The 27,339-nt window shown below is 39.8% G+C and overlaps 2 protein-coding genes across 4 annotated transcripts; both read left to right on the top strand.

Moving 5' to 3' along the window:
* On the top strand, nucleotides 1-14,638 carry LOC124288017 (otolith matrix protein OMM-64-like). The gene is made up of 4 exons (XM_046724540.1): nucleotides 1-118; nucleotides 11,070-12,850; nucleotides 13,228-13,338; nucleotides 13,626-14,638. Exons 2-4 carry the CDS (start codon nucleotides 12,652-12,654, stop codon nucleotides 14,636-14,638), a joined length of 1,323 nt encoding a protein of 440 aa, XP_046580496.1. The 5' UTR covers nucleotides 1-118; nucleotides 11,070-12,651.
* On the top strand, nucleotides 14,601-27,339 carry LOC124288016. Of its 3 annotated transcripts, XM_046724539.1 has the most exons (4): nucleotides 14,662-15,455; nucleotides 16,215-21,096; nucleotides 21,220-22,140; nucleotides 26,037-27,339. In XM_046724539.1, the coding sequence occupies exons 1-4, from the start codon at nucleotides 14,754-14,756 to the stop codon at nucleotides 26,741-26,743; spliced, it is 7,212 nt and encodes a 2,403-aa protein (XP_046580495.1). In that variant the 5' UTR covers nucleotides 14,662-14,753; the 3' UTR covers nucleotides 26,744-27,339. The 3 variants fall into 3 exon arrangements, with proteins under 3 accessions (XP_046580494.1, XP_046580495.1, XP_046580491.1); XM_046724538.1 differs by having other exon boundaries at nucleotides 14,601-21,096; XM_046724535.1 differs by having other exon boundaries at nucleotides 14,662-21,097; nucleotides 21,503-22,140.

Raw genomic sequence — 27,339 nt, 5'->3', positions numbered from 1 at the left:
TGTCCTCTTATAAGAATCCGCTCTTCAAAACAGTATGGAGTGTAACATTGGTTGGCGTGTGTTCGTGGAGAAAATGGGATAATTATAATGTGATGATGTATGTCGAACTTCGTTGAGAGTAAGTAGGTTCATTGTTCACATACGTATCGTCATTTAGACCACTGTTTAACACTTTCAGTCGGTTGTTGTAGCTTCAATGAAGTTTCGAGCAATAGCCTTCTATGCTTTGGTCCGAATGGAGGGTGACTAATCCTTCGATCCAAATATGGGCATTTGGTTTTGTTTACCTTATATGGTGATGAAACGGACATGTCCAAATATAGCATTGGGGAGGTCGTAGGTCAAGTTTCATGATGTATGGCATTCATGAAATGTTTCTGCTTATTTTTCGTTATTTATAATCTTATTGTGTACTTAGGTAATTTTCCATAGCAGTTACACGACTAGATATATATATTATTACTCGTAATTATTCTCATTGATCTATTTCCTAATGAGCTCTAAGGAGAGTTAATACACTTAATTATTTACTGGTATGGAAACGGTTTCAATCCACTGGTTGCTGCTCAATGTGTTTATTCAGATTTGATCACTTTTCCTCTTAGTTTTGTCAAAACAAGGCTTGTAAGGGCAGTGTTGGCAAATAAATATTACATTGCAATATTGTGATTCTGGTATGGTATTCTGAACATATTGTGAACATGCTGTCGATCACTGGATTCTCTGGTCCAGAATTGATTATTTACAGACTGCCGCCACACAGCTGGAATATTGCTGAGTGCCCCATTGAACAACAAACCAACCAACTGATACGCATTGCTACATTGCTATATATTGGGAGCTTTAATGTTCGACAGTGAGTGGCATTGATTGTACAAGGAGGGCGTATTTTCTACATACCTATGCTCCTAAAAGTAAATGTTATGGTTGTGATAACAGAAATCTCGAATTTAGATTTGACTTTGAATGAAAATTTTTTCTTATACTATAGTGTGTAAAGTATGCCGTTTTGTCAATTAATGACAATGAATAACTTTGGTGGGAATGAAAGTCTGTTTAGATATTTAACATAAATCATAGTGATAATCACAAAGCTTCATCTATTTTTCACCCAGTACATGTACACTGGTTCTGAGGAGAAAGCAGTGCAGTATGTATCGTTTGAAAGGAGTATTGTAGTATACCGCTAATCAGTCTGAACGCTTATAGATTTCAGAGGATATTTAGACTTAAGATTGTGTAAGCTTGGCCCTATGAAAAGTATGTGTATATTTTTTAGCATTAGTACATGATAAATGTGATCGGTATTGTGGGGTCAAGATCACAATAGGCTTTAGTTGACCTCAATGCAAGGTCAAGGTCAGTGTCACAAAAGGTCAAATTATCAAACATGCTTCCAAGTCCAACCCTCAGACAATGTCCAAACTTGTCACATGTAATGATTGTGTCAAATGTATTTGTTCAGTTAATTTAGGGGTGAGGGGTGGGAGAGGTACAGAACAGTAAACAGAAAGTTATCACCAACTTCACTGACCAAAACATAGAAACAAAAACATAATTATTTTACAATTACTTTTACAAACAGAAATCATTTTCCAATAGTTTGTCTGAAAATTCATTGTAATGCTGGTCTTGCATTTGCCGCAATTCATAAGAAAGAGTCTGATTTGTGTGTGTAATTTTTAATTTTGACAACTTGAGTTCATTCGAAAAGTGCATAAAGAGTCGCATAATGCGACTGGAGTCAGGGGACACGTCATCAGTAGTGAGTGTGACCACCCTGGGCATCCATACACGCTAACACACGTCTCCTCATCCTGGGCATCCATACCCCCTAACACACGTCTCCTCAGCCTGGGCATCCATACACGCTAACACACATCCCCTCAGCCTGGGCATCCATACACGCTAACACACGTCTCCTCACCCTGGGCATCCATACACGCTAACACATGTCTCCTCAGCCTGGGCATCCATACACGCTAACACACCTCTCCTCACCCTGGGCATCCATACACGCTAACACACGTCTCCTCACCCTGGGCATCCATACACGCTAACACACGCCTCCCCACCCTGGGCATCCATACATGCTAACACACATCTCCTCACCCTGGGCATCCATACACGCTTACACACTTCTCTCACCCTGGGCATCCATACAGCGCTAACACACGTCTCCTCAGCCTGGGCATCCATACTGCGCTAACACATCTCCTCACCTGGGCATCCATGCGCTAACACCGTCTCCTCACCCTGGGCATCCATACCTCTCTAACACCGCGGCTTCCTCACCACCCTGGGCATCCATCTGCGCTAACACACGCTTCCTCACCCTGGGCATCCATCCGCTAACACACATCTCTCCTCACCCTGGGCATCCATACCGCGCTAACACCGTCTCCTCACCCTGGGCATCCATACGCTGCGCTAACACACGCTCTCCTCACCCTGGGCATCCATCCATGCTAACACACATCTCCTCACCCTGGGCATCCATGCGCTAACACACTTCTCCTCACCCTGGGCATCCATACCGCTAACACCGTCTCCTCACCCTGGGCATCCATACACGCTAACACACGTCTCTCCTCACCCTGGGCATCCATGCGCTAACACACTTCTCCTCACCCTGGGCATCCATACACGCTAACACACATCTCCTCACCCTGGGCATCCATACACGCTAACACACGTCTCCTCACCCTGGGCATCCATACACGCTAACACACGCTTCCTCACCCTGGGCATCCATCCCGCTAACACACATCTCCTCACCCTGGGCATCCATACACGCTAACACACGTCTCCTCACCCTGGGCATCCATACACGCTAACACACGCCTCCTCACCCTGGGCATCCATCCCGCTAACACACATCTCACCCTGGGCATCCATACGCGCTAACACACTTCTCCTCACCCTGGGCATCCATACACGCTAACACACGTCTCCTCACCCTGGGCATCCATACACGCTAACACACTTCTCATTGATGTCATCAGTCGGCGGATGACGTAAGCAGGAATCCTGTTCCATAAGTATAAGAAAGAAGTTCCTGTCGGTTCGGTGTAGATGGTGCACGCTGTCTCAGCTGACGATCAAGATGATCCCATTGATGTTCAATGGAGTTCATTTCTGGAGAATGCGCTGGCCAAGGCAATACGTTGACATTAACCATGATGCCTCCTCCTCCATTGAACAGATGAACTTCTTGAATGCAGTTCAGTAAACAAAATCAAACTCTGTCATCAATTCTGATCAGACTGAACCAAGTTTCATCTGTAAAGAGCAGTCTCTCCAAAACACATAGCTGCCACTGACTGACATAGTTTGTGCCCATTGCAGTCTGCGTTGGTGTCGAAGGGTCAAGGCCATTCCACGAAAGCGACGATAGGCTCGTATACCAGCCACACCACGTCATCGAAGGACTGTTTGTCTGCTGATGACGTGTTCTAGTGCTCTCGTCAACGTGATGAATGTGTTCTGGAGGTGGATCTGTTGATGTAACGCCTTCGACTGGTGTCGTGACTCTTGGTCTTCCCGATCTTGGGCATTCTTAGGTCTGGCCTCTTTTGCTGGTAGTGGTTTATCAATTTGCTGATGGTGGCCTGGCTGCAGTTGAAGGTTCTTGACAACTGACTGTGAGGCCCACATACTTGTCACATCGATCGCCCTGTCTCGTTACACTTGCGTAGGTCTTGGCATATTCGTGGTAGCTTTTTGGTGATGCAATGCTTGCTCTGTCCAACATCGATAGTTATGCCACAATCATGCTCATGCATTTGGACCATTGTCCCACAATTAAATTTTACACATTTTGAAAACTTTACGATTTGTACAAAGTTTTCAAACAACTGCGTTGTTATAGGGACTGTTGCGTTTTGGCAAATGTTTTCTGCATGGGTTCAAACCTATACCAGCGTTTGTTCTTTATACAATTACTTTTAAAGTGATAACTTTCTAATATCCAGTGGTTTATATTATCACTATGGTCTGGTAACTTTTATGTTATAGTAAAGAATCAGGTTTGTTTTCCCACATGCAGGGGGCAGTGGGGTAGCCTAGTGGTTAAAGCATTGCCTTGTCACGCCGAAGACCCGGGTTCGATTCCCCACATGGGCACAATGTGTTAAGCCCATTTCTGGTGTCCCCCTGCCGTGATATTGCTGGAATATTGCTTAAAGCGGCGTAAAACTAAACTCAGTCAGTCAGTCAGTCCCACATGCAGGGGTAGAAATAACTTTAAAATTGCTAGTGTACTCCGGTACAGTGGCACATGTAAAATCACTTGCCCTGAAAAGTTTTCCACTATACCGTCTGTTTTCTTGTTGATTTTTTAAATAAACAACATAATTAACATTGGAAAGTCAATTGGACACCGGTACAGTGTGATATACAAATCTGCTTGCCCGACAGAAAAAAACACTGGACTCGGACGTTGGGCAATGGGTTATTTCCACCCATGCACATGGGTACAATATGTGAAGCCCATTTCTGTTCTCCTCCCTCATGATATTGCTGAAATATTGTTAAAAATGACGTAAGACCATACTCAGAGCATATTGACTCATTTTGAGTGTGAAACCATGATTATGAAACCAAAACATCCAGCTGACAATTCTGCTGGTATAAATTCTAAGTAGGCATGGACTTAATATTTGGTGTCTTAATACTTACATGCCAATGCAAATAATTCAATTCCCAAAGTCATTAGTCCAACTGTAAATTCACATAGGCTAAATTACTGCAAGGTTTTGTATATAGAGAAGGCACACACCCTGCTCTTTGGTATAATTTTGTTTAGAAAATAACTGTTTACTGTGATTTTGACACAACAATATTTATACAGGGCAATGACATTACATGAACCAAAGAAATGAAGTTAGTAATTAATAACACTAATTTCTTGTTCAGTGTTCACATTAGACTAATGCAAGTCTGCACAGAAACAAACGAAAAATTCTTCCTGTATTTTGCGCTGCGCACTTATCAACGGAAGTCAGTTACTTAACTATTGATAGGCACACATACTGTCAGTGCATTGATAGGGAGTGCCACAGTGGTACTAAACATTGCAATCCATTGATAGTTTAATGCATAGTTACAGCCCTAGCAGGGCCCCCTGATAACTTTTCAACATCAAGAGTACGTACTCCTAATTTTTTCAATATAGGAGTACTTGAAAACCTAAAAGTACATTTAGAGCACTGATTGGAATTTAATGTTGTATCAGTAATCTTGTGTTTTGTTTCATATATGCACCACAACATTGTTACTCTTGTGTAAACAGGTCAATAAACAATAAAACAATACCTTTTCAGATGAATTTACGTCTGATAATGATTCTAAGGCCGTACGCCATTGCTATGGTGCATATCTGCTGCGTTTTCTTAATTTTTTCCTTCCGTATCGTGCATATTTTATATCCGTTCATACGTCCATACGGCCCTTAACTGGAGCCCTGCCTAGTAAAGAGCCTTGGCAAAATAATATTTTGGCAATATTCAATTTTGCATATCTCACTTAGACAAACAACAAAGTTCCAAGAAAAAACACTGTCTTAAAAATAATCATCACCCCTATTTATAAATGTATGTAGATAGTGAATGCAGCAAAAACAACCCATAACGGTTTCATTCACATTTTGAACCATATTGTAAACCTTACATTCAATGAAATTTAAGTTACAGTATTCGTGATTAAATATTTGTATTTGTTTCTATATATTTGGAAACGTATCATATACACCTCATGGGGTATTCGTTGTAGCCCTAGTAATCAAGTACTTGCAGAAAAAGGACTGAAAACGGAAAGTCACCCATGAAGATTTCTTCCCTAGTGGCATTTCCTCTTTACCCATGAAGATACAAATACAATTCTAGGCAAGGCTGCCCTTTCTTTTGCAGACATGATGTTGTAAATATGTTGTCAGCTGTGGTCAACTCTTTTGGAGAGCCAAGAGAGGGAGTGGCATGAAACTGGGATACAATCCCTACAACAATGTTTTGAAAAAGTATCAGTGTGGATGGTAAATATTGCTAAAAGTGGCAAAAATACTTCATGAATTTTGCACTGCGCATTTAATTCAATGGTCACCACAACTTCATTGTCTAAATCTGTAGTATTTCCTGCTTAGCTGTCAATAGCAAAATATCCACAAGCTTATATCATGTATATGAGAGAGAGAGAGAGATTTATTCAAGTCTCACCCAGTAGTTAACAACACATAGTTAAAATAAATAGCTTTTTTTGTTGTATGAGCCACCCACATGGGTTATGGGAGACCTTTTCCTTAATTTATACTTATAACAAACAAAACTAAAACAGACAACACATTCCTCTCACATACAGAACATGTTCACACTTATAACCAATATACACAACCCAAGCCCACATGCCCCAACCCCCACCCCAACACACACACACACCTACACCTATATCCCAGGTAATGCACATGCAAGATCATTCCAATACTCCCTCCCTTAACCCCCTATTAACACATCCCAGTGCTCCCTACATTACTCACCAGGGCTCCAAAATTCCACTCGTCCGCTCGTATTGAAGAGTAAAATTTGTATCAGGCAAGTGAAAAACATAATTTGAATACGTTTTCTGACCCAACTATTTTTCAAAACAATAAGTTTAAGTTTTAACATCGTCATTCCCGATTAGCAGTATTTTCAAGTATTTTTCAGGAATTCCCTGCTTGTTTATACCGATCGTAATCAAAGTAACGATGTTTCGAGATAATAATTATACAAATTTAATAAACCGATGAATAAAATCAATAACAGTACTCATAAAAGTTTTCAAATGTACATTTATAACTTACTATTTCCATCTTTTTTGTGCGATCATGTAATTAAATTATATCAAGTGACATCTTGGCTTTCGTCGCCACGAACTTTGCGCTCGGACACGATGTTTAATGCTAAAATATATGCATGAAGCATTTTTGTCAATGGTCATAGCCTAGCACGATACGTCCACTCAGTTCCATAATATACGTATAGGTGGTGATTTTTTGCATAACACATTCAGAATAGCATGGTTTTACCCAAAACTTTCGTCTGAATCTAAAAGTTTTCGTCTACGAGGATACAATCCATTGTTGCAATATGATTGGCTGCCTTAGGTCAAATGCATAATTTTGTCCAGTCACGATCCCCATAGCAGACTTTGGCAGAAAAGCGTCATTAGAAACCAATCTTTATTCAATAAAGTTGCTTCTTACAACTATGAAAATACTCTTGGCAAGGGTATAGTGATAATGTTTATGTTCAGAGCTTTCGAACGATACCCGCCATCAAATGAATTGCCTCACATGTTATCCGTACGAAGCTTCAAAAACGGAGGTATTTCACGCTGTTGTATCACGTTACCGAGCAGAAAGCTACTGATATCGGGAAATAGACGACCATACATATTATTTGAGAAATATTTTAAAAATAATTTTCTGATTACGTAAAAATGAAAATATAAAAGAAAAGGTAAGGGGATAGTATGACATGTTACAATTGAAAAAAAATCGCCACATATTTTGCTCCCTTCGTGGTACCTCTGGAAAGTAAGCTTGCCTTTTCATTAAATATTAACTTATTTACGTTGTAGTTGTATTATTTGAATAATATGATAAAAAATTTATTTCATATTTATAAACAGAAGTATTAGACCTTTCAAATGGTGTATAATATGTATTATTACCCACGTGGTCAACGTATGGGTAGTTGCATACTGAACTCGTTCGTACGTCACACGAGTGTCGTATCGCGTTGACCTGTGTCGTAACGACTTGACCTGAGATTCTAACGATTTGATTGGATAACCAATGACCTCAATTAGGTCACATTCTGATGTAACTATTTTTTCATTCATAACAAACACGCGAATTCATTCATTCTACAACTTAAATGTATTGTGGGAATGTAAACATTGCTGAACGTTGCCGTGTCACTGTTTAATTGTGAGTCGAACTGAGACATTATATCCGTCGAAAAACATAAGCGCAATATTTCCACCAGTGATGTTTTCCGAATGAAGCAACTGCAAACCAAGGAACGCGGTGCTACGGAGTAGTTTACTCTAGGAGGCTGTACGAGACGATGACAACTGACATGCATCGTGACGTTGGTTACCAAGGCAGTGACGTCATTACAGTGTGACGTCATGCAAATATTGTACTACAGTACAAAACTCTTCCGCAACCTCTTTATGAAACCGGTTTCAGTTTGAAACCAACATATGAACAAAAATGCGCTATTTTGTCAATTTAATGCATGTAAGGCGTGGGTAATAAATAAAATACCACACTTTCGGTCTCATTCCATCACGAATTATCACGAGCTTCGTGACCTTCCTATGATATCTGACCTGCGCTTTAAACCGGGTCGGATACCATAGGAAGGACACAGTTCATATAATTCGTATGGAATGAGACCGAGTGTGGTATTCTCTATGTAGCAGTAATGTTTTACAAGCTGATATTTTCCTCTAAGATCTCAGGGTCTCTTGGAACTCGGTGTCATGGCAGTAAATGCCTCTGGTTGACTGATGTTGAAAGAATTAAACAGATGAGGTGGAAATTTTAATTTAATCTAATGTTTTAAAAATCCTGTCATATATTAAACGCACTTGCCAGGTGTCATTGATATTTTCAACAAGGTAATATAGTTCACTATTTCATGCTTTGTTGGGTTTACAATATCCACTACGTTGATTTGTAATCTACTAGTTTTCTCAAATATTTCGTCTCACAAAGTCAAGGGAAGTAACATTTTTCTTTTTCTTTGAAGTTCAACTATCTTAAATTGTGAGCGAATTAGCAGACAAAGTAAGTAATGTTTATTGTAGTTTTATTCCAAGCAAACGGGCGGTGGGGTAGCCAAATGGTTAAAGCGTTGGCTCGTCACGCCGAAGACCCGGGTTCGATTCCCCACACAGGCACAATGTGTTAAGCCCATTTCTGGTTTCCCCCGCCGTGATATTGCTGGAATATTGCTAAAAGTGGCGTAAAACTAAACTCAGTCAGTCAGTCCAAGCAAAAATTTTGAAATAAAATAATTTAAGTTTACTTTCATTATGTTGCATAGGGCAAGTACAATTTTAGAAGGACGAGTGGAAAGTTCATATTACTCGCCCTGCAGGGCGAGTGCAGATTTTAATTTTTTTCAAGCCCTGCGTTTTGACATGTCCCTAGAGAGATGATGGAGCATGTCTTGTATAATCTTTGTCATAAAAATACCACCCCTTCTGATATTATATTGTTGTATAATCTTAAACCACTGTGACCATTCTTTCCACTGGTTTATGTTAAACTATACGATTGTTCTGGTTTTCAAGTCTCTAGTTCATTGTTGTAGCTCAGTAGCTAAAACCACTGGGTGACCATTCTTTCCACTGGTTTATGTTAAACTATACTGGGTTGATGATTGTTCTGGTTTCAAGTCTCTGAAGTTCATCATTAGCTCAGTAGCTAAACCCACTGGGTGACCATTATTTCCACTGTTTTATGTTAAACTATACTGGGTTGATGATTCTTCTGGTTTCAAATCTGTGAAGTTCATCATTAGCTCAGTAGCTAAAACCACTGGGTGACCATTCTTTCCACTGTTTTATGTTAAACTATACTGGGTTGATGATTCTTCTGGTTTCAAGTCTCTGAAGTTCATCATTAGCTCAGTAGCTACCATGAAAAAAATTTGTCTGGTCCGAGACATTAATTAACCCCATTGGGTTGTAAAACAAACCTATACATATAAGCATTTATTTTGCATCACCCACATTCTTTTTTATCCCCTATGCATGTATTGCAGCGCGATATAGTCGACGCCTTGTCTGTCTGTCCGTCCATAATCATTTTGTTTCCGGAGCAGAACTCAAAACCGTTCAATATCTTTCAACAAGTCTTTGTAGAAATGTCAAACAGAACCTAAAGTCGCTAATTATAGATTTTCGTCTTTTCCATTTATCTTGATTTTTAATAGTCTCAAAAGTGAGAGGTGGACTTTGTTTCCGAACTCGAAAACTGTTCAATATCCTTCTACAACACTTTGCAGATATATCAAACAGATCTTGAAGTAGTGCCTTTTGCTATTTGCAGATTTTTGGCATTATATTTTTCATGATTTCGATGGTGGCTATTTGGACTTAGTCTAAAAAGATCAAGTTGGACTTTAAATGTCAGATGATTGTTCTTTTAAATTTGTAGGGGCCTGGGTGATTTGTAATCTTCTAGTGATTTGTTATAAAGTTGAAAAACATTACATGTTGTATATGCTTAGAAAACCAAATTCCAATTTTTAGAATGGTAACAGTAACATATTTTACTCTTTCTGAAACAAAATCAAAATTGAAATTTGGTAACAGTTTACTTGCATTTTGAGAGTACTACACAACTATGTAAATATGAACGATGTAAGAAGGTATGGTCCTGTACCTCACCAATGGCTATGGGCTTCTTCACAGAAATATCAACTAATAATCATGTGGTTAATGTTAGCACCAGTGTTGTGACAGGACATCTTGATGTCTAAGTCTGTGTCTTGCCATGTCAAGATAAGTTCATTTAAGTTCTGAGGTGTTACAACTTACATGGTGTTAACAAGTAATAATACTCTAGTGCACATACTGCAATTACGAATTTTATACTTCTGGCTGCTCTTGCATAGCAAGAGTCTTGCTGTGCAGCGTCAGGCAATTAATATTTATCATCTTTTGGGGAAATTGTGGGAATGACGTGTCACTGGTTGGCCCACCCTGTTCACAAAAACCCATGAAGATCTGGGTGAGAATTGGTCTTCAGCAACCCATGCTTGTCGTAAGAAACGAGTAACGGGATTGGGTGGTCAGGCTCGCGGACTTCGTTGACACATGTCATCGTATCCCAAGTGCGTAGATCGATACTCATGCTGTTTATCAGTGGATTGTCTGGTCCTGACTCAATTACTTACTGACCGCCGCCATATAGCTCACCTGCTCACTATTCACAAACACTTGATATCATCACTGATTTTCTATGGTCCACTGGATATTATTTTGCACTCATTTTCTATATTTTGTCTTCTCAGATGGACACAGCTGATGCTCAGGAAGGTCATCCTTCAAAAGATGAGGTAGACGGTGATACATTGCATTCAGCAGAAAAGAAATTGCCGTCCGAAGATGAGGTAGATGGTGGTACATTGCATTTTGCAGAAAAGAAATTGCCTTCAGAAAATGCCATTGAAGGTCAGACTTTGGCAGGAACTGAAGCTACTGTGATGGATGAAAAAAGTTCACAGAATGTATTTACTGACCCCAATGAGCAGAATGACATGTCAGTACCCAAAACAAGCGATCAGGCTGAAGTGTCACAATCAGCAACTGATAGCATCACTGTTATCGATGCCAAAAAATTGACTTGTCCTAAAGGAGAGGCAGATTACGAAAGGGATGAGTGTCTCTCAGGTGTTGAAGAAACAAGTTGTGGCCATACTGATGGCGAAAAGTCCAAGAATGAATCAAATGACAAACTTACAAATAGTTTAGCTACTGATGATGATCATCAGACAAGGACAGATGGCCCGAGAAGTGATCATGGGATACTTACCAAATTAAAGGAAGCTGTTCCGGAGAAAGCAGCTTGTGAACAAAGTGAAGATGATTCTTTAACTTCCCTTGCAGAGCAGCCAAAGCATGATCAAAATCTGTTAGAGGAAACAACCCATTCTGTATGTGGTTTCAATCTGCAAGCAAGTACACACAATGAAGGATGTGATTCTTCAGGAGAGTTAGTCATTGATGAACTTGCAGATGATCAACACACAGATGATGTCCATCAGACACCTACAGATGAGACGAGTTCTGATCATGGGGCACTTGCAAAACCAAACCAAAATGTTCCGGAGGAAGCAACTGATGTCCACCAAGCGAACATAGATAAGACAAGCTCTGTTCACGGGGCATTTAGCAAATCAAAACAACTTGATCTAGATGAAGCAGCTTGTGAACCAAATGAAGATGTATTTTTATCTCCCCCTGCAGAGCAGCAAAATTCTGATCAAAATCTGTTGGAGGAAACACCTGCTTCTGCCTGTGACGATTGTGTCGATGTTCATGGATCAAGTTCACAAGCAAGTACACACCATGAAGGATGTGATTCTTTAGGAGAGTTGATCATTAATAAAGTTGGATGTGAAACAAACTATGCTCATTCTGATGAAGATAAATTATCCAATGAATCAATTGACACAAATAATCCACCTAAAGATATGGTCAGTCAGTCAAATACAGATGAGCCATTTTCAGATCATGTGGTACTTGCCAAACAAAATGTTCAAGGGGAACCAAGTAAAGATGGTTCTTCTTTCTCTTCTGAAGTAGAGCATCCAGGACATGATCGAGAAGGTTCACAGTGTCAAGATTCTAATGACAGCCTATCTCAGTCTACCAGGACAGAGGACCATGAATTTGCGATCAGAATGGATAAAAGTGTTCACACAGGTGAGCAGGGTGCTGGAAATAGTCATGAAAATACCAGTGAATTAGCTGAAGTTGTGACCAGTAAGACCACAGAAAGCGTGATTGATGAACAGATCCAGAAAACTGAGGAAGTAGCAAGACCTGAACAATGTGTGGAGATTGGTAGTGATTTCATGGTAGTTTCAAACCATGGAGAGAGAGAACACGAGTGTTTGTGGAGAAGATGCCACTGATCCTCAAGACTGTGATACTACTAATCCTCATGACTGTGATGCTACTAATCCTCCAGAAGATGATGCCACTGAACCTGCAGAAGGTGATGCTGTTGATCCTCCAGAATTTGATGCCACTGATCCTCCAGAAGTTGATGCCACTGTTCCTTCAGAAGGTGATGCTGCTGATCCTCCACTGATCTGTCCTTCACAAGTTGATGCCTTTGATCCTTCTGAAGATGATACCAATGTTCCTTCAGAATGTGATACTGCTGATCCTCCACTGATCTGTCCTCCAGAAGTTGATGCCCCTGATACCATTGACCCCCCAAAGATGATACCATTGATCCTCCAAAAGGTGATGCTGCTGATCCTCCACTGATCTGTCCTCCAGTAGGTGATGCCTCTGATCCTCCCAAAGGTGATGCCTCTGATCTTCCAGGAAGTGATGCTGCTGATCCTACACTGATCTGTCCTCCAGAAGATGCCTCTGATCCTCCAGAAGGTGATGTCTCTGATCTTCCAGAATTTGATGCTGCTGATCCTCCAGAAGTTGATGCCACTGTTCCTTCAGAATGTGATACTGCTGATCCTCCACTGATCTGTCCTCCAGAAGTTGATGCCCCCGATCCTCCCGAAGATGATACCATTGATCCTCCAGAAGGTGATGCTGCTGATCTTCCAGAAGGTGATGCTGCTGATCCTCCACTGATCTGTCCTCCAGTAGGTGATGCCTCCCTGATCCTCCCAAAGGTGATCTTCCAGAAAAGCTGTGATGCCTCCTGATGCCTCTGATCCAAAGGTGAGATCTTCCAGGAAGTGATGCTGCTGATCCTACACTGATCTGTCCTCCAGAAGATGCCTCTGATCCTCCCAAAGGTGATGTCTCTGATCTTCCAGAATTTGATGCCGCTGATCCTCCAGAAGTTGATGCCACTGTTCCTTCAGAAGGTGATGCTGCTGATCCTCCACTGATCTGTCCTTCAGAAGTTGATGCCTTTGATCCTTCTGAAGATGATACCAATGTTCCTTCAGAATGTGATACTGCTGATCCTCCACTGATCTGTCCTCCAGAAGTTGATGCCCCTGATCCTCCCGAAGATGATACCACTGATCCTCCAGAAGGTGATGTCTCTGATCTTCCAGAAAGTTATGCTGCTGACCCTCCAGAAGGTGATGCTTCTGAACCTCTAGAAGGTGATGTTGCTGATGGAACAGAAGGCGTCACCTGTAGTCCCATTCAAAAACGTTTGGAACTCAGTTGTGAATCTGAACCTTTGGATATGGATCACATACAGGCCAATGTTGAAGATAATATCAGTAAGGACAAAGTTGTGGGACAGCATGAGGAACACACCTGTTCCTTTCAAGGTGAGGTACATGGTTCAGAACAGACATGTGAGTCTCAACCTTTTGATGTGGATCACATTCAGTCTAGTACTGAAGATAATATCAGTGAAGACATCAGTACAGATAAGGAACATCCAGGTGAAAATCTGCTCAGAGGATGTCCAGTTACAGAAAATGAAAAAATGACCGATAATAATGGAGAAGACACAGTTACAGAGGAGAAGCGGGATAAGGATGAGGTTCTGAGGGATGATGTTAGTCAACCAGAGAGAGCTGCAAAAGGAACATTTGCCAAGAAAGATACAGCAAATAGTTCTCATGGATTTGTGATGTTAAGCCCATTTACACTTACTCGAGAAGAATTTGATGCCCAAGGCAATAGTCCTGACTTGAAAAAATCAAGTGAACAAGCTTCAGTTGCATCTGCCCAAAGCAGTGAAGTTGCAGAAAGACCATGCAGTGATACTTCATATTTTGAAGCTGGAGACACTGAAAATGAAACGTTTGTTACTGGAACTGAAGATGAGGCAGGTGAAGAAGTTAACACTGGAGGAGATGATGAGAAAACAGCAGATAATGATTCTAAAGAAAAAAACACCCCAGAAGGAAATTAAGATAAAAAGTCCTGAAAAGGGTCGAATTTCCATTGGGTACTCGAAGAGAAAAGACAAATTTAAGTGCTTTCTTTGCGATGAAATAGGTTCTGGTAGTAGCTTTGAAGAGCATGTGATGCAACATCTTCTGTGGAAACCATACAAGTGCCTTTACTGTTCACAGTACTTTATTACTCGGTCTGATATTGGAAGGCATGTGTCAGAGAGTCATGATGGGAAGCAGCTTAGGTGTGGTTTGAGGGCAATCAAGAAAGCTAAAGACTGTATGCGGGAAGCCCAAAGGAAGGGAACATGTGTTTATTTTGCTGATAAATTGAATGGTATGTACTGGTCTTGTAAAAAGAAGAAAATGGAGGATGATGCAACGTTGGAGAATGAAAAGGCAGGAGAAGGAACCAGTGACATGTCACCACAGGGGTCTGAGGAATCTGGTCAGGGTGCAAAGCAGATGGCAGGGAGTGGTGTTGATCTACATCAGGCAGTAGAAAGTAACCAGACTGACGTCAATCAGAGAAGTAATGAAAGTGTCCTGGACCAAAGAAATGTCATACAGCCTAGATCGAGCGACTTTCATGCAATACAGAGCTCATCAGACACTGCAAAGGTTAATCAAGAAGAAATGAGGAACAGTACACCTGAGGCTGTCCTTACACCGCAGTCAGTGAAACCAGTTGAAGATTATTCCATATCAGTTACATCAAGTCTAGGAACAGTATCAGCAACAGCTACATCTGCAGTCTCATCGACAGCAGTCCGTCCTGTAGCTACAGCCACAATCACAGCACAAGGCCAAGCACCAAGTGAAGGACAAGCCCAAGTGAGTGTTCAACCTATAACTGGTCCAGTTCCAAATGTATTTCCAAGTATTATGCCAGGAACAATATCTCCACAGAGTAGGAATATTCGGGTTGTACAGACTACAGGTTTAACCGTACCTCCAGTGCCATTGTTTCTTAATGCTGTTAGTGGTGGAGTCATGACACCTGTTGTGTCAAATCCTTCAAATACACGATTCTCCTCAGTATTAACATCTCCACCACAAAACTCAGTAGTGGGACAGCTAACACTGTCACCACCAAAGATTATGCCCCAGACGCATATTATAACATCTAACCCAAATCAGATTATTATTGGGAATCAGGCCACTGTGCCAGTGAATCAGCAACCAAACATGCAGCCAATTTTCATACCAGTGTCACTGAACAACGTAAACATGAATGTAAACCCTATGGGTGTGACCTCAGTTGCTGTCTGTCCCACAGTATCGTCAACAGGAGAAAATTCAAAAAGAGAAATCAAACCTGTCAAAAGTAAAGGAAGCCCAGATAAGAATCCCAAACCTAAGGATAAACAGCTGAAATTCCATGATACAACTCAAACTTTTATGAGTCCAAGTGCAAGTGCTAATATTGCAATATTACCAAAGCTTCCTGCACCTGTTTTGACGTCATTTCTTGTTCCATCACAGCAGACCCTATCAGGCACTCCTCAGGTTTTGAATCCAACTGCAGCCCCTGGATTTATTCCACAAAATGTATCATTTGTCAATCCCAACTGTCAGCTGCTTGTCTTTCAGAAAGCAGGATATGGAAATTTAATGGAGGTACCATCAGTAAATCAAAAAGCTCCCACCAAGACCCAAACCTTCAACAGTCCAAATAATCCGAAGCCATCAGAAGTACAACATACAGTTACCTCCAAGAATATCCCGGCAAGTGAAGGTCAGAAACACACTCTGGCAACAGAAAGCTTTCTGTATAAGCCACAGTCTTTGGAACCATCTAAGCAAGTATGTGTACTGTTTACAGTAGGTTTGGTTAATGGAACGTATGCCTGTGCCATGTGTCGGGGCAGATTTAAGCACGAAGACAGCTTCCGAGCACATCTGTGGAATCACATCCATGATGTTAATTTGCCCTGCCCAGACTGTAAAATGTGTAATATGAACGGATTGAAGACTATTACATGTGCAAAAACAGAAGGCTACATAGATAAACTTAAGAATGGCTTGGTAGGCATGTCAGCATATCTGGAAATCAAGGGGTATAGAACTGTATCAAATGCTACTGATTCTCAACATTCAAACCCTCCAAATGAGACAAATACAGCACAGAAGAACCCAGTGGATAAATCAAAACTGAGTCCACCTATAATAGACATTTCTTCAGAAGTAGTTTCAAGGGACCCAGTACAAAAAACAATAACACTTGAATCAAGACTGAAAGGATCAGCTCCAACAGTCCATGGAAGCGAAGTAATTCCTAAAACTGTTGTGGAGGAACAGTCTGTTACTTTGGAATCTGGGGATCCTTCTAATGCTGGTAAAGCCAGTTGTGCAGAGGAACCTTCATTAAAGGAACTACACCCCAACAACGAAAAATCCAAAGCAACACCAGATCTGACCAGTATCAAGGTTACATCAGGAACCGTGTCCTCAGTGGATGCTCATAATACAGAAGAACATCTGACTTCAAGAACACCTATTCAGGATAGTGATCAAAGAAGTAAAGATGTTGCTAAACCAGTTTCATCTGTTGAGGGAGGTCACACTTCTAGTGATGCCAAGGATTCACAAAGATTGGTTAAAAGATCAGAAACAGATCTGAACAGTAACACACCATCTCCTGTCAAAGCAGCGACAACATGGACGTTTTATGTTTGTGGAGCACAATGTGGATACTCTTCGTTATATCCCCAAGAATTGAAGAAACATGTTGGCGAATGTAACCAGCCAGGTTCACTCTTGTGTTCCCATTGTCAGTATTCTAGTGATGGTCCTGACAGCTTGCTACGTCATCTAGTGAAGCATTATGTAGGTCATGCTCCTGGGGTAGCTGTGCACACGTGTTCAGTCTCTGGCTGCAGATTCACAACCAATATCTTGCAGGGCTATTACCAGCATTTGGCAACCTATCATACTGATGTCAAGGAATATGAGTGTAACTACTGCAAGGATCCATTTTCTGATCTTGTGTCTTTCATGAAACATCTGCAAGAAAACGTACTTCACATAGTGAGTTGCAGATATTGCAATGCTAGAGATTGTGCCAAGACTGTGCTGGTCCGTCACATCATGGAATCTCATCCCGGAAAAAGCAGAATGACAAACATGTTGAAACACCTTGTGTGCAGGGACAGGAAAGATAATCGTTTAAATGCCCTGTCAGTATCTTCAGCAAGTTCTACATCTCCACCACCAGTATCTTCAGCAAGTTCTACATCTCCACCACCAGTATCTTCAGCAAGTTCTACATCTCCACCACCAGTATCTTCAGCAAGATCTACATCTGCACTACCAGTTGATGCTTCAACATCTGCTTCTGATGGTGCTTCTGCAGTGTTGGGAGATGATGGTCCAGTAGATCAAAACATTGTCCTTGAGATTGACAGAGCTGCTTCACCAGCATCACCTGAAAATACAGATGCACACCTCTCCTGTAATGAACCAGGTGATCAAACCAGTTTGGGTGGTTCTCTAGATACTTCTCTAGATCCTGTTTTGGGATGTCATTTATGCACATACGTTGGTCTAAATAGACATGACTTGAACACTCACATTGCTAAGCATGATAAGAAAGCCGACAAAGTGGCATCATCGTTTCCATGCACAGAGTGCCCTGAGGTATTTAGCTTTCTGTCAAATTTTGAGATACATTTAAGAAAACACAGCAAGTTATTGACCTACAATCTCTATGTATGTTCAGTTTGCAAATTTGAAATGGGCAGCAATGATGAAATGTTGAATCATATGGCAAATATTCACAAGCTAACTGGTAAGGCACAACTGCAGTTTAGTCGTACTCTGAAAGTGTCCAAGACAGAAGTATTGAACTGCTCCTCATGCCCTTTCCAATGTTTAGGCCAAGATGTTCTTGATAAACACAGGCAGAGGTGCCATCTGTCTGGCACCAACAAGATCCCAAATCAGATATCGGATGCGTCCACAAATGAAGATCCCTCTCCAGCAAGTAACAAAGGTGCTGAGGATGGTGGAAAGCATGTTGGCAACACCAACACAGAAAAAGTTAAGGGTAACCTTAAGATGACGATTCCCGACAGCAGTGTTTTCATTAGTCCAGTCAGATGCATTGCATGCAACCATTCCTCAGTGTACAAAACCAATATTCAACGGCATATTGCTAAAGACCATCCTGAAATAGAGATTGTCGTTGAGACTGGAAAAATAGGAAGTCCTGTGAAAAAAGTCATGACAGATGCAGCTCCAAAGAAGGAGGAACAGAATGATACAAGACTCCAACTTGGGAGTCCGCTACTGGACACTGAACTTGAGTGGTTATATGAGTGTCATGGATCATCCTATCGCTGTATGATGTGCTTGAAGTATTTATACAAGAAGAATTACCTTCATGGCCACATCCTGGACCATTTAGACATTTCTTTATGGAAATGTAAGGAGTGTGATTTCAAGAGCTCTCGAAGGAACACTGTGAAGGATCACATGATTGATGTCCATGACAAAAAGTGTCACACAGAAGAAATCATTCCAGTTGTGGATGAAGTAAGGCCAAAGATTTTCAAGGTTCTTGGGAAGCTCATCCAGGATGACCAGGTCGTCACTGACGTCAAGCCGTTTTTGGGTACAAAGGAATTAGATGACAAGCTGAAGAGCAAGTATAAAGTTATTGGAAAGAAGAAGATCTGCAGAAGATGTGAAACAGAACACCAGTCACTTTACTCTATGCATAGCCACATATTGAGGAGGCACTTTGGTCTGCAGCTGTTCAAATGCTCTTACTGTGACTTTTCAGGGCTTGAAAGATATTCTGTGGCCAAACACTGCAAAGGAAAGCATCCTGAGAATGAATTAACAGTTCGATATCTTCACAACAGTATTAAAGATCTCTTATCAGAAGAGGGTAAAAAGGGACCTGAAAGATCCCATCTGAGTACCACAAAGTCATCAAGCCCTGATCATTCGTCGTCCTACAAGAGACAAACAGAGTTGAGGGTTGGAAGTGACATGCTGGATCAGAAATTACAGCCACTGTATGACGTCAGAATGGGAAGAACAAGGAAACTTATTTGCAAAAGCTGCAAAGCTGATTACCCAAGCAAATACTCTCTTCATTGTCATCTTCTCAAACATTTGAAGATCAATCTTGTTGCTTGCCCACATTGTAATTTTGAACTTTTGGAACAGAGCAAAATGGGCGCACACATCAAAGTAGTGCACCCAGGCAGTCATGTCTATTTCAAGTTCCTTGATGTGGACATCGAGTCTGCTGTGAAGGAATATATGGACAAAAAGGAACGAAACAAATCTGCAAAAGCTGTAAAGCCTAAGCTTTCTGACATCCTTGCAAGGAGAAAGCCTACCAGTCCAATCAAGCCTACCAGTCCAATCAAGCCTGTAAGAAGTCCGGGGAAAATTTCAAAGAATGTGATGCCTGTAACTGCAGGAGGTTTGAAAAGGTTCAAGTGTCGATTGTGTGATTATATGGCCTTGACAAAGAACAGCGTTGGCACACACGTTTTCAAAGTTCATAACAACTCTGGAACGAAAACAACCACAGTCACAACAAATTCTCCAAAATCGTTAGTTCCTGATTATTTCACATGCAAGTTTTGTAAATTCAAGACACATCTGCTGGAGTTATTGAAATCTCATTACAAGCATAAGCATCCGCTGGAGACCATGGATGAACCAGATGTAGTGCAAGAGAATAACATCGAAAGTGGAGATGAAGGTGGTGATGATTTTGATGATGATTTTACACCTGATACTTTTCAAAAATGGCCACTTCTACATTCTGAGAAGGAAAATTGTGAGGACGGTAACCAAAATTCAGAAAGTGCTCATTCTGAACCTGCAAAGGAGCATGACCAAAATGAAAGGGAGTCTTCTCTAATGAGCATGGAAGAAGCAAGAGTGGTTCTTGAAAAAGTTGATGTTGGGGACAAAGTTGTCAGTGATATTTCAGAGAGAGTAAAGTTAAAAAAGCGAAAAGAAACATGTCTAGAGGAAAATGCAGAAGTACAACCTGCTAAAAAACCGAAGACACTAGAATCAGAACCTAGACATGTGTCTTACAAGTGTCCCAAGTGTAGCTTTGTGGATTGCAGTAAGACCAAGGGAGTGCTACATCTGAAAATTGAGCATAATGTGAGTAAACTAATGCATTGTGCTTATTGTTCAGCTCCTTACATTACAGAAGACTCACTGAAAAGCCACAGCCGATTTCTCCACAAAGGAAAGGAGATTTTGTATGAAGACATTCCTCTGGAAAGTCTACTTCAAGAAGTTACAGGTTCCCAACCTTCTGAGGTGGCTCCTGGTATTGATGACAGTCACTCTTCAGGGAAGTCTTCTAATGCTGCCCAGAAAAAGTCTGCACTTCCAGAAGGATCTTCAGAGTCTGATCAAGCTCCAAATCCAACAAAGTCATCGGAACCTCAAAAGGACGAAATTTCTCCAGAATTGAAAGATTCAAAGAAAACATCAAATAGTTCTTCAAAGGACTCTACTAAAGATGTATCTAGAGACTCTAAAACTACCACAACAAAGTCATCAAAAACTTTAAAGGACGAAATTTCTCAAGAGGTAAAAGATTCAAAGAAAGCTCAGCATCGTGCTGAAGTATCAAATATTTCTTCAAAGGACTCTTCTAAAGATGTATCTAGAGACTCTAAAACTGCCACAACAAAGTCATCAAAACCTCTAAAGGACAAAATTTCTCCAGAAGTAAAAGATTCAAAGAAAGCTCAGCATCGTCCTGAAGTATCAAATATTTCTTCAAAGGACTCTTCTAAAGATGTATCTAGAGACTCTAAAACTGCCACAACAAAGTCATCAAAACCTCTAAAGGACAAAATTTCTCCAGAATTGAAAGATTCAAAGAAAACTCAGCATCGTGCTGAAGCATCAAATAGTTCTTCAAAGGACTCTACTAAAGATGTATCTAGAGACTCTAAAACTGCCACAAACGATAGTGATCCTGAGGAGTCCATGTATGCAGCACTTGTGCCGAGCAGTCCCGATAATAGTGACCATGAAGAGAGAGTATATTACAAATATGTGTGTGTTTACTGTGATATCTACAGGAATAGGAAGTCTGACATTAAGACACATCTTGCCAAGCATTGTGTGGAGAGACTTCATGGGAATAAAATTCCTGAAGCTGAAGCTGCCAGACAAAAAATCAAAAAGAAGGTACGGGATATTATTCCCATATGTGTTGAGCGTGCCAACAATAAAAAGATCAAGATTTCCTCACAGACTGAAACAAGCAAACCAGATGCTTCCAGTACAGTATCAGAGGCTGAAACTCCGAGACAATCAACAGTACAACAAAAACGTGAAGTTAATTATGAGAACAAGGCTTCAAAGTGCAAAGGAGACATTGAGTCCGAGTCCGATTCTGATTCCATAATTGTGATGAAACCTGCTAAAAAGAAAAGACGAAGGATAAAGCCTGTGATCTCATCGTCGGATGAAGATGAACCCAGCAGAGCATGCAAAGAAAAGAAGGTGAAAACTACCTGTAAGTATTGATGTCATTTAATCACTATTTATCTAGTTTTGGATGTCAGTAGGGATGGAAAGGCAGAAAAACGAAATAGTAGGGTTTACAACCTGAACATGCTGAAGCAGCAATAACACATTATATTTGGGATTACACTTTCTCAGTAAAGCACAGTGGTGGCTGAGTGGGTTAGACAGCTGACTTTGTGTGCTAGCGATTAGGTGCCTGTCTCTTGACTGTGGGTTCAAGGCCTGAATGGGACTCAACCCAACAAAAGTACTAGAATCTGTACTTTACTAAGAAAGTGTAATCCCAAATATAAGATGTTATGTGAGCTACATTGCCATGGCACTATTGTTTGTTTTGAAATTACATAATGCTGGACAAAGTAGTTATCAGGTCATGTTGTTGCAAAACCTTATACATTTCTTTTAATCAGTACACTTGATGGTGAGGATTGTTGCCTTGGCTATGTCACTGTCATGACCCAGATTATTATCAGGCCACAGTAATGAAGCTGGAATATTGCTGATGCAGCAGAAAACATCCCCTCATCCATCCAGAACCTTTCACTTGACCGTATTGTTCCTAACCATATAGTGGCTATTGTTGTGAATGCAATAAACCAGTCCTATAAATTTCGTACCACTATCTGATAATTATGTAAATGAGGTGCTCTGGAAGGAACTACTTTCATATCGGTACATCGATTCAGTGTCTGTATTTGGTACATAGCACGAACTAGTTATCCTTATAAGTTAAGATAAGGTTTAAGATGAAGGCTTTTCTAAGCAGATTGAGAACTAATTATCCTCATATATTTAGATAAGGTTTAAGATGAAGGCTTTTCTAAGCAGATTGAGAACTAATTATCCTTATATGTTAAGATAAGGTTTAAGATGAAGGCTTTTCTAAGCAGATTGAGAACTAATTATCCTTATATGTTAAGATAAGGTTTAAGATGAAGGCTTTTCTAAGCAGATTGAGAACTAATTATCCTCATATGTTAGGATAAGGTTTAAGATGAAGGCTTTTCTAAGCAGATTGAGAACTAATTATCCTTATACGTTAAGATAAGGTTGAAGATGAAGGCTTTTCTAAGCAGGTTGAGAACTAATTATCCTTATACATTAAGATAAGGTTTAAGATGAAGGCTTTTCTAAGCAGATTGAGAACTAATTATCATTATACGTTAAGATAAGGTTTAAGATGAAGGCTTTTCTAAGCAGATTGAGAACTAATTATCCTTATATGTTAAGATAAGGTTTAAGATGAAGGCTTTTCTAAGCAGATTGAGAACTAATTATCCTTATACGTTAAGATAAGGTTTAAGATGAAGGCTTTTCTAAGCAGATTGAGAACTAATTATCCTCATGCATCAAGATAAGGTTTAAGATGAAGGCTTTTCTAAGCAGATTGAGAACTAGTTATCCTTATACGTTAAGATAAGGTTTAAGATGAAGGCTTTTCTAAGCAGATTGAGAGCTAATTATCCTTATACGTTAAGATAAGGTTTAAGATGAAGGCTTTTCTAAGCAGATTGAGAACTAATTATCCTTATCCATAATGCTAAGATTAGGTTTAAGAAGAAGGCTTTTCTAAGCAGATTGAGAACTAATTATCCTTATATGTTAAGATAAGGTTTAAGATGAAGGCTAAGCAGATTTCTAAGCAGATTGAGAACTAATTATCATTATATACGTTAAGATAAGGTTTAAGATGAAGGCTTTTCTAAGCAGATTGAGAACTAATTATCCTTATAATGTTTAAGATAAGGTTTAAGATGAAGGCTTTTCTAAGCAGATTGAGAACTAATTATCCTTATATGTTAAGATAAGGTTTAAGATGAAGGCTTTTCTAAGCAGATTGAGAACTAATTATCCTTATACATTAAGATAAGGTTTAAGATGAAGGCTTTTCTAAGCAGATTGAGAACTAATTATCCTTATATGTTAAGATAAGGTTTAAGATGAAGGCTTTTCTAAGCAGATTGAGAACTAATTATCCTTATATGTTAAGATAAGGTTTAAGATGAAGGCTTTTCTAAGCAGATTGAGAACTAATTATCCTTATACGTTAAGATAAGGTTTAAGATGAAGGCTTTTCTAAGCAGATTGAGAACTAATTATCCTCATGCATCAAGAAAGATAAGGTTTAAGATGAAGGCTTTTCTAAGCAGATTGAGAACTAGTTATCCTTATACATTAAGATAAGGTTTAAGATGAAGGCTTTTCTAAGCAGATTGAGAACTAATTATCCTTATACGTTAAGATAAGGTTAAAGATGAAGGCTTTTCTAAGCAGGTTGAGACTTAATTATCCTTATACGTTAAGATTAGGTTTAAGAAGAAGGCTTTTCTAAGCAGATTGAGAACTAATTATCCTTATACGTTAAGATAAGGTTTAAGATGAAGGCTTTTCTAAGCAGATTGAGAACTAATTATCCTCATGCATCAAGATAAGGTTTAAGATGAAGGCTTTTCTAAGCAGATTGAGAACTAGTTATCCTTATTCATTAAGATAAGGTTTAAGATGAAGGCTTTTCTAAGCAGATTGAGAACTAGTTATCCTCATACGTTAAGATAAGGTTAAAGATGAAGGCTTTTCTAAGCAGATTGAGAACTAGTTATCCTTATACATTAAGATAAGGTTTAAGATGAAGGCTTTTCTAAGCAGATTGAGAACTAATTATCCTCATGCATCACGTTAAGATAAGGTTTAAGATGAAGGCTTTTCTAAGCAGATTGAGAAATGATTATCTTCATACATTAAGATAAGGTTTAAGCTGAAGGCTTTTCTAAGCAGATTGAGAACTAATTATCCTTATACATTAAGATAAGGTTTAAGATGAAGGCTTTTCTAAGCAGATTGAGAACTAATTATCCTTATATGTTAAGATAAGGTTTAAGATGAAGGCTTTTCTAAGCAGATTGAGAACTAATTATCCCCATACATTAAGATAAGGTTTAAGATGAACCTTTACCGGAAGCATCGGGAGACATATTGTTTGTGGTTGAGTTTCTGTTGGCATTGGCGTTCCTCTGTTTCCAGAACATAATTCTAAAACTACTTGAACAATCTTCACCTTTTGGGGGTTTGAGGTGGGTTTTTTCAATTTTATTTTTTTCTGCTTTCATGGCAACAATTTGGACTTTTGTCTTTTTGAAGAGTAATGTTCTTTTCCAGAGCATAATTCTGAAACTAATATACCCATCTTCACCAAATTTCTTTCAGTTTTATTTTTTTCTGTTTCACTTATTGAGAGAGAGAGAGAGATACAGCATACCCAGGCTCTGGTGTTGTTCCATGCTACTACAGTTTCCATGATATCAGCTATCTTGTTCTTGATTAGATTCCAGGGGAAAACTTACATCTGTAACTGAATGTGATAAAATTTGATTTTGATTTCAGCATTTGTTTTTATTGACTAGAGACAACTCTGTGACTGAAAAACAACAGATTCATTTATGAATTCAAAATAGAATCATTTAGAATTCTGAATGTCTTGTAAAATATAACTGTGGAGTTGTTGATTTGTTGATAAGCAATTAAGTCCAGTTGAATATATAAATATTAAATGAAGACATAATAACATACTATCAGTAATATGTATTTTCATTCTTAGAGATTTTGAAATTGAAGGAATCAAATGAAATGTTTGAGGTCTCAACGTTTAAATTTTATGAGTAAAAACACTTTCTAGTTATTCATTTAAGTTCAGTTAGGGCATAAGATGAAGGCTTCTCTAAGCAGAATGAGAACTAATTATCCTTATAAGTTAAGCTTGGGTTTAAGATGAAGGCTTTTCTAAACAGATTAAAAAGTTCTTTACAATGAGTATTGCACAATATGAGGACTTTTCAATCTTGTCTGACCTTCTGATCTGTAGTTCATGTGTGATGTTTTCGTTTCCAGCTCAATCCATCAGAATCTACTGCTGTCACCTCTGTCGGTACAAGGTGGGATCCCTCTACAAGTTCCGCAGCCATCTTGCTTCACATGGCAGTTTCAAGCACCTCAACCCAGACATGTCCCTGGGTCTGTTATTGAAATGTGGTTTCTGCGGATATCAGGCCGTGGACAAGGAGAGCTTCAGCCAACATGTTGAGGAACATCTGGATGGACGAATCTACAAGTGTGGCTACTGCAAGTACGACAGTTACCACTGCAAGAACATGAGGTCCCACTTAAAGAACAAACATCGACACAAGCCGGAGAAAATTATAGATCTTCGAATCTCCATGAATGAAAGAGCTCTTCGGCCTTCCGGAAAGCCCGAGTTAGTCAATCTGGATCCCACTGTGATGGTGGCAGACGTCTTTATGATCAAGGATTTTGCACGGCTGCTGAAAGAGCAGGGAGTGAGGACTGTGGACATGGATGAAGCCATGAAGGATGTGGTTTTAGGTGAACCAGGGCAGATGATTGAAGTGATGGACGTGGAGATAGCGGACTTCAGTGATGAGGAGGACTCTAACAGTGATGATGAGTACAGGGTTGATGATGATGCTGGAGGTATAACAATTTCTTCCGAAGGATCAGATGTCCCTCTTGGGGATTTGGAGTTTGATGATGTTAGTGATGATGATTTATATAAAATGGCTCCTTCTCCAACAGATTGAGAGTCGGACGTGTGGGAGTGGAGCTTGAGGATCTTTTTGCTAAAGACCTGTTTGTGGCTCTAAACGACAAAGTGCATTACCTTCCTCAAAACAAACTGTGCTACGGACTGATAGTTTGATATTGTCAGTGTTTGGCTGGGATATTTACGAAAATATGTCAGTTTGTTCTCAAAGATGTTTGAACAAGTAACATTTCATCAGCCTCACTCGCCATGTCGCATGCTGGGTGTTGCAGGTCCTGTAACATTCCTGTATCAGGAAACATTTGTATATGTCGCAAACAGAAATCCCAGCTCAGCAGCTTATTTGTTGGTTTTCTGAGTTTAATCAAATATTTTAAACAGGTGAGACGCCACTCAGTGTGAAGAACTGACAGACTTCATTTCCATTCAGCCATATATCACTGTGGCTTCTATAGCATAAACCATACTCACTCACTTACTTATTCCAAGGCTTTAGAAGCCACAGTGACAAAGCATGCAAAGTATTTTATCTCACCTCACACATAAATGTCGCTTTCTGATTGGCTGAGAGCTCTTCTATTATTTTCAATGTACCCTGCTGTCAATGGCAACTCATTTGGTACTTTGTGGTAG

Source organism: Haliotis rubra, unplaced genomic scaffold (genome assembly GCF_003918875.1).
Source record: "Haliotis rubra isolate DU_JTF1 unplaced genomic scaffold, ASM391887v1 Scf41, whole genome shotgun sequence".
NCBI lineage: Eukaryota > Metazoa > Mollusca > Gastropoda > Lepetellida > Haliotidae > Haliotis > Haliotis rubra.
Note: the sequence above shows the minus strand (reverse complement) of the source record. Positions and strands in the feature narration are given on the sequence as shown.

Coding starts and splice junctions, on each gene's coding strand:
- LOC124288017 (XM_046724540.1), top strand. CDS start 12,652: ATGGAGAGAGAGAACACGAGTGTTTGTGGAGAAGATGCCACTGATCCT. Junction 12,851..13,227: donor TGCCACTGTTCCTTCAGAAG/GTGATGCTGCTG, acceptor ATCCTCCAGAAG/TTGATGCCACTGTTCCTTCA. Junction 13,339..13,625: donor TACCATTGATCCTCCAGAAG/GTGATGCTGCTG, acceptor TTCCTTCAGAAG/GTGATGCTGCTGATCCTCCA.
- LOC124288016 (XM_046724538.1), top strand. CDS start 14,601: ATGATTCTAAAGAAAAAAACACCCCAGAAGGAAATTAAGATAAAAAGT. Junction 21,097..21,219: donor ATTGAAAGATTCAAAGAAAA/CATCAAATAGTT, acceptor ATTCAAAGAAAG/CTCAGCATCGTGCTGAAGTA. Junction 22,141..26,036: donor AAAGAAGGTGAAAACTACCT/GTAAGTATTGAT, acceptor TTTCGTTTCCAG/CTCAATCCATCAGAATCTAC.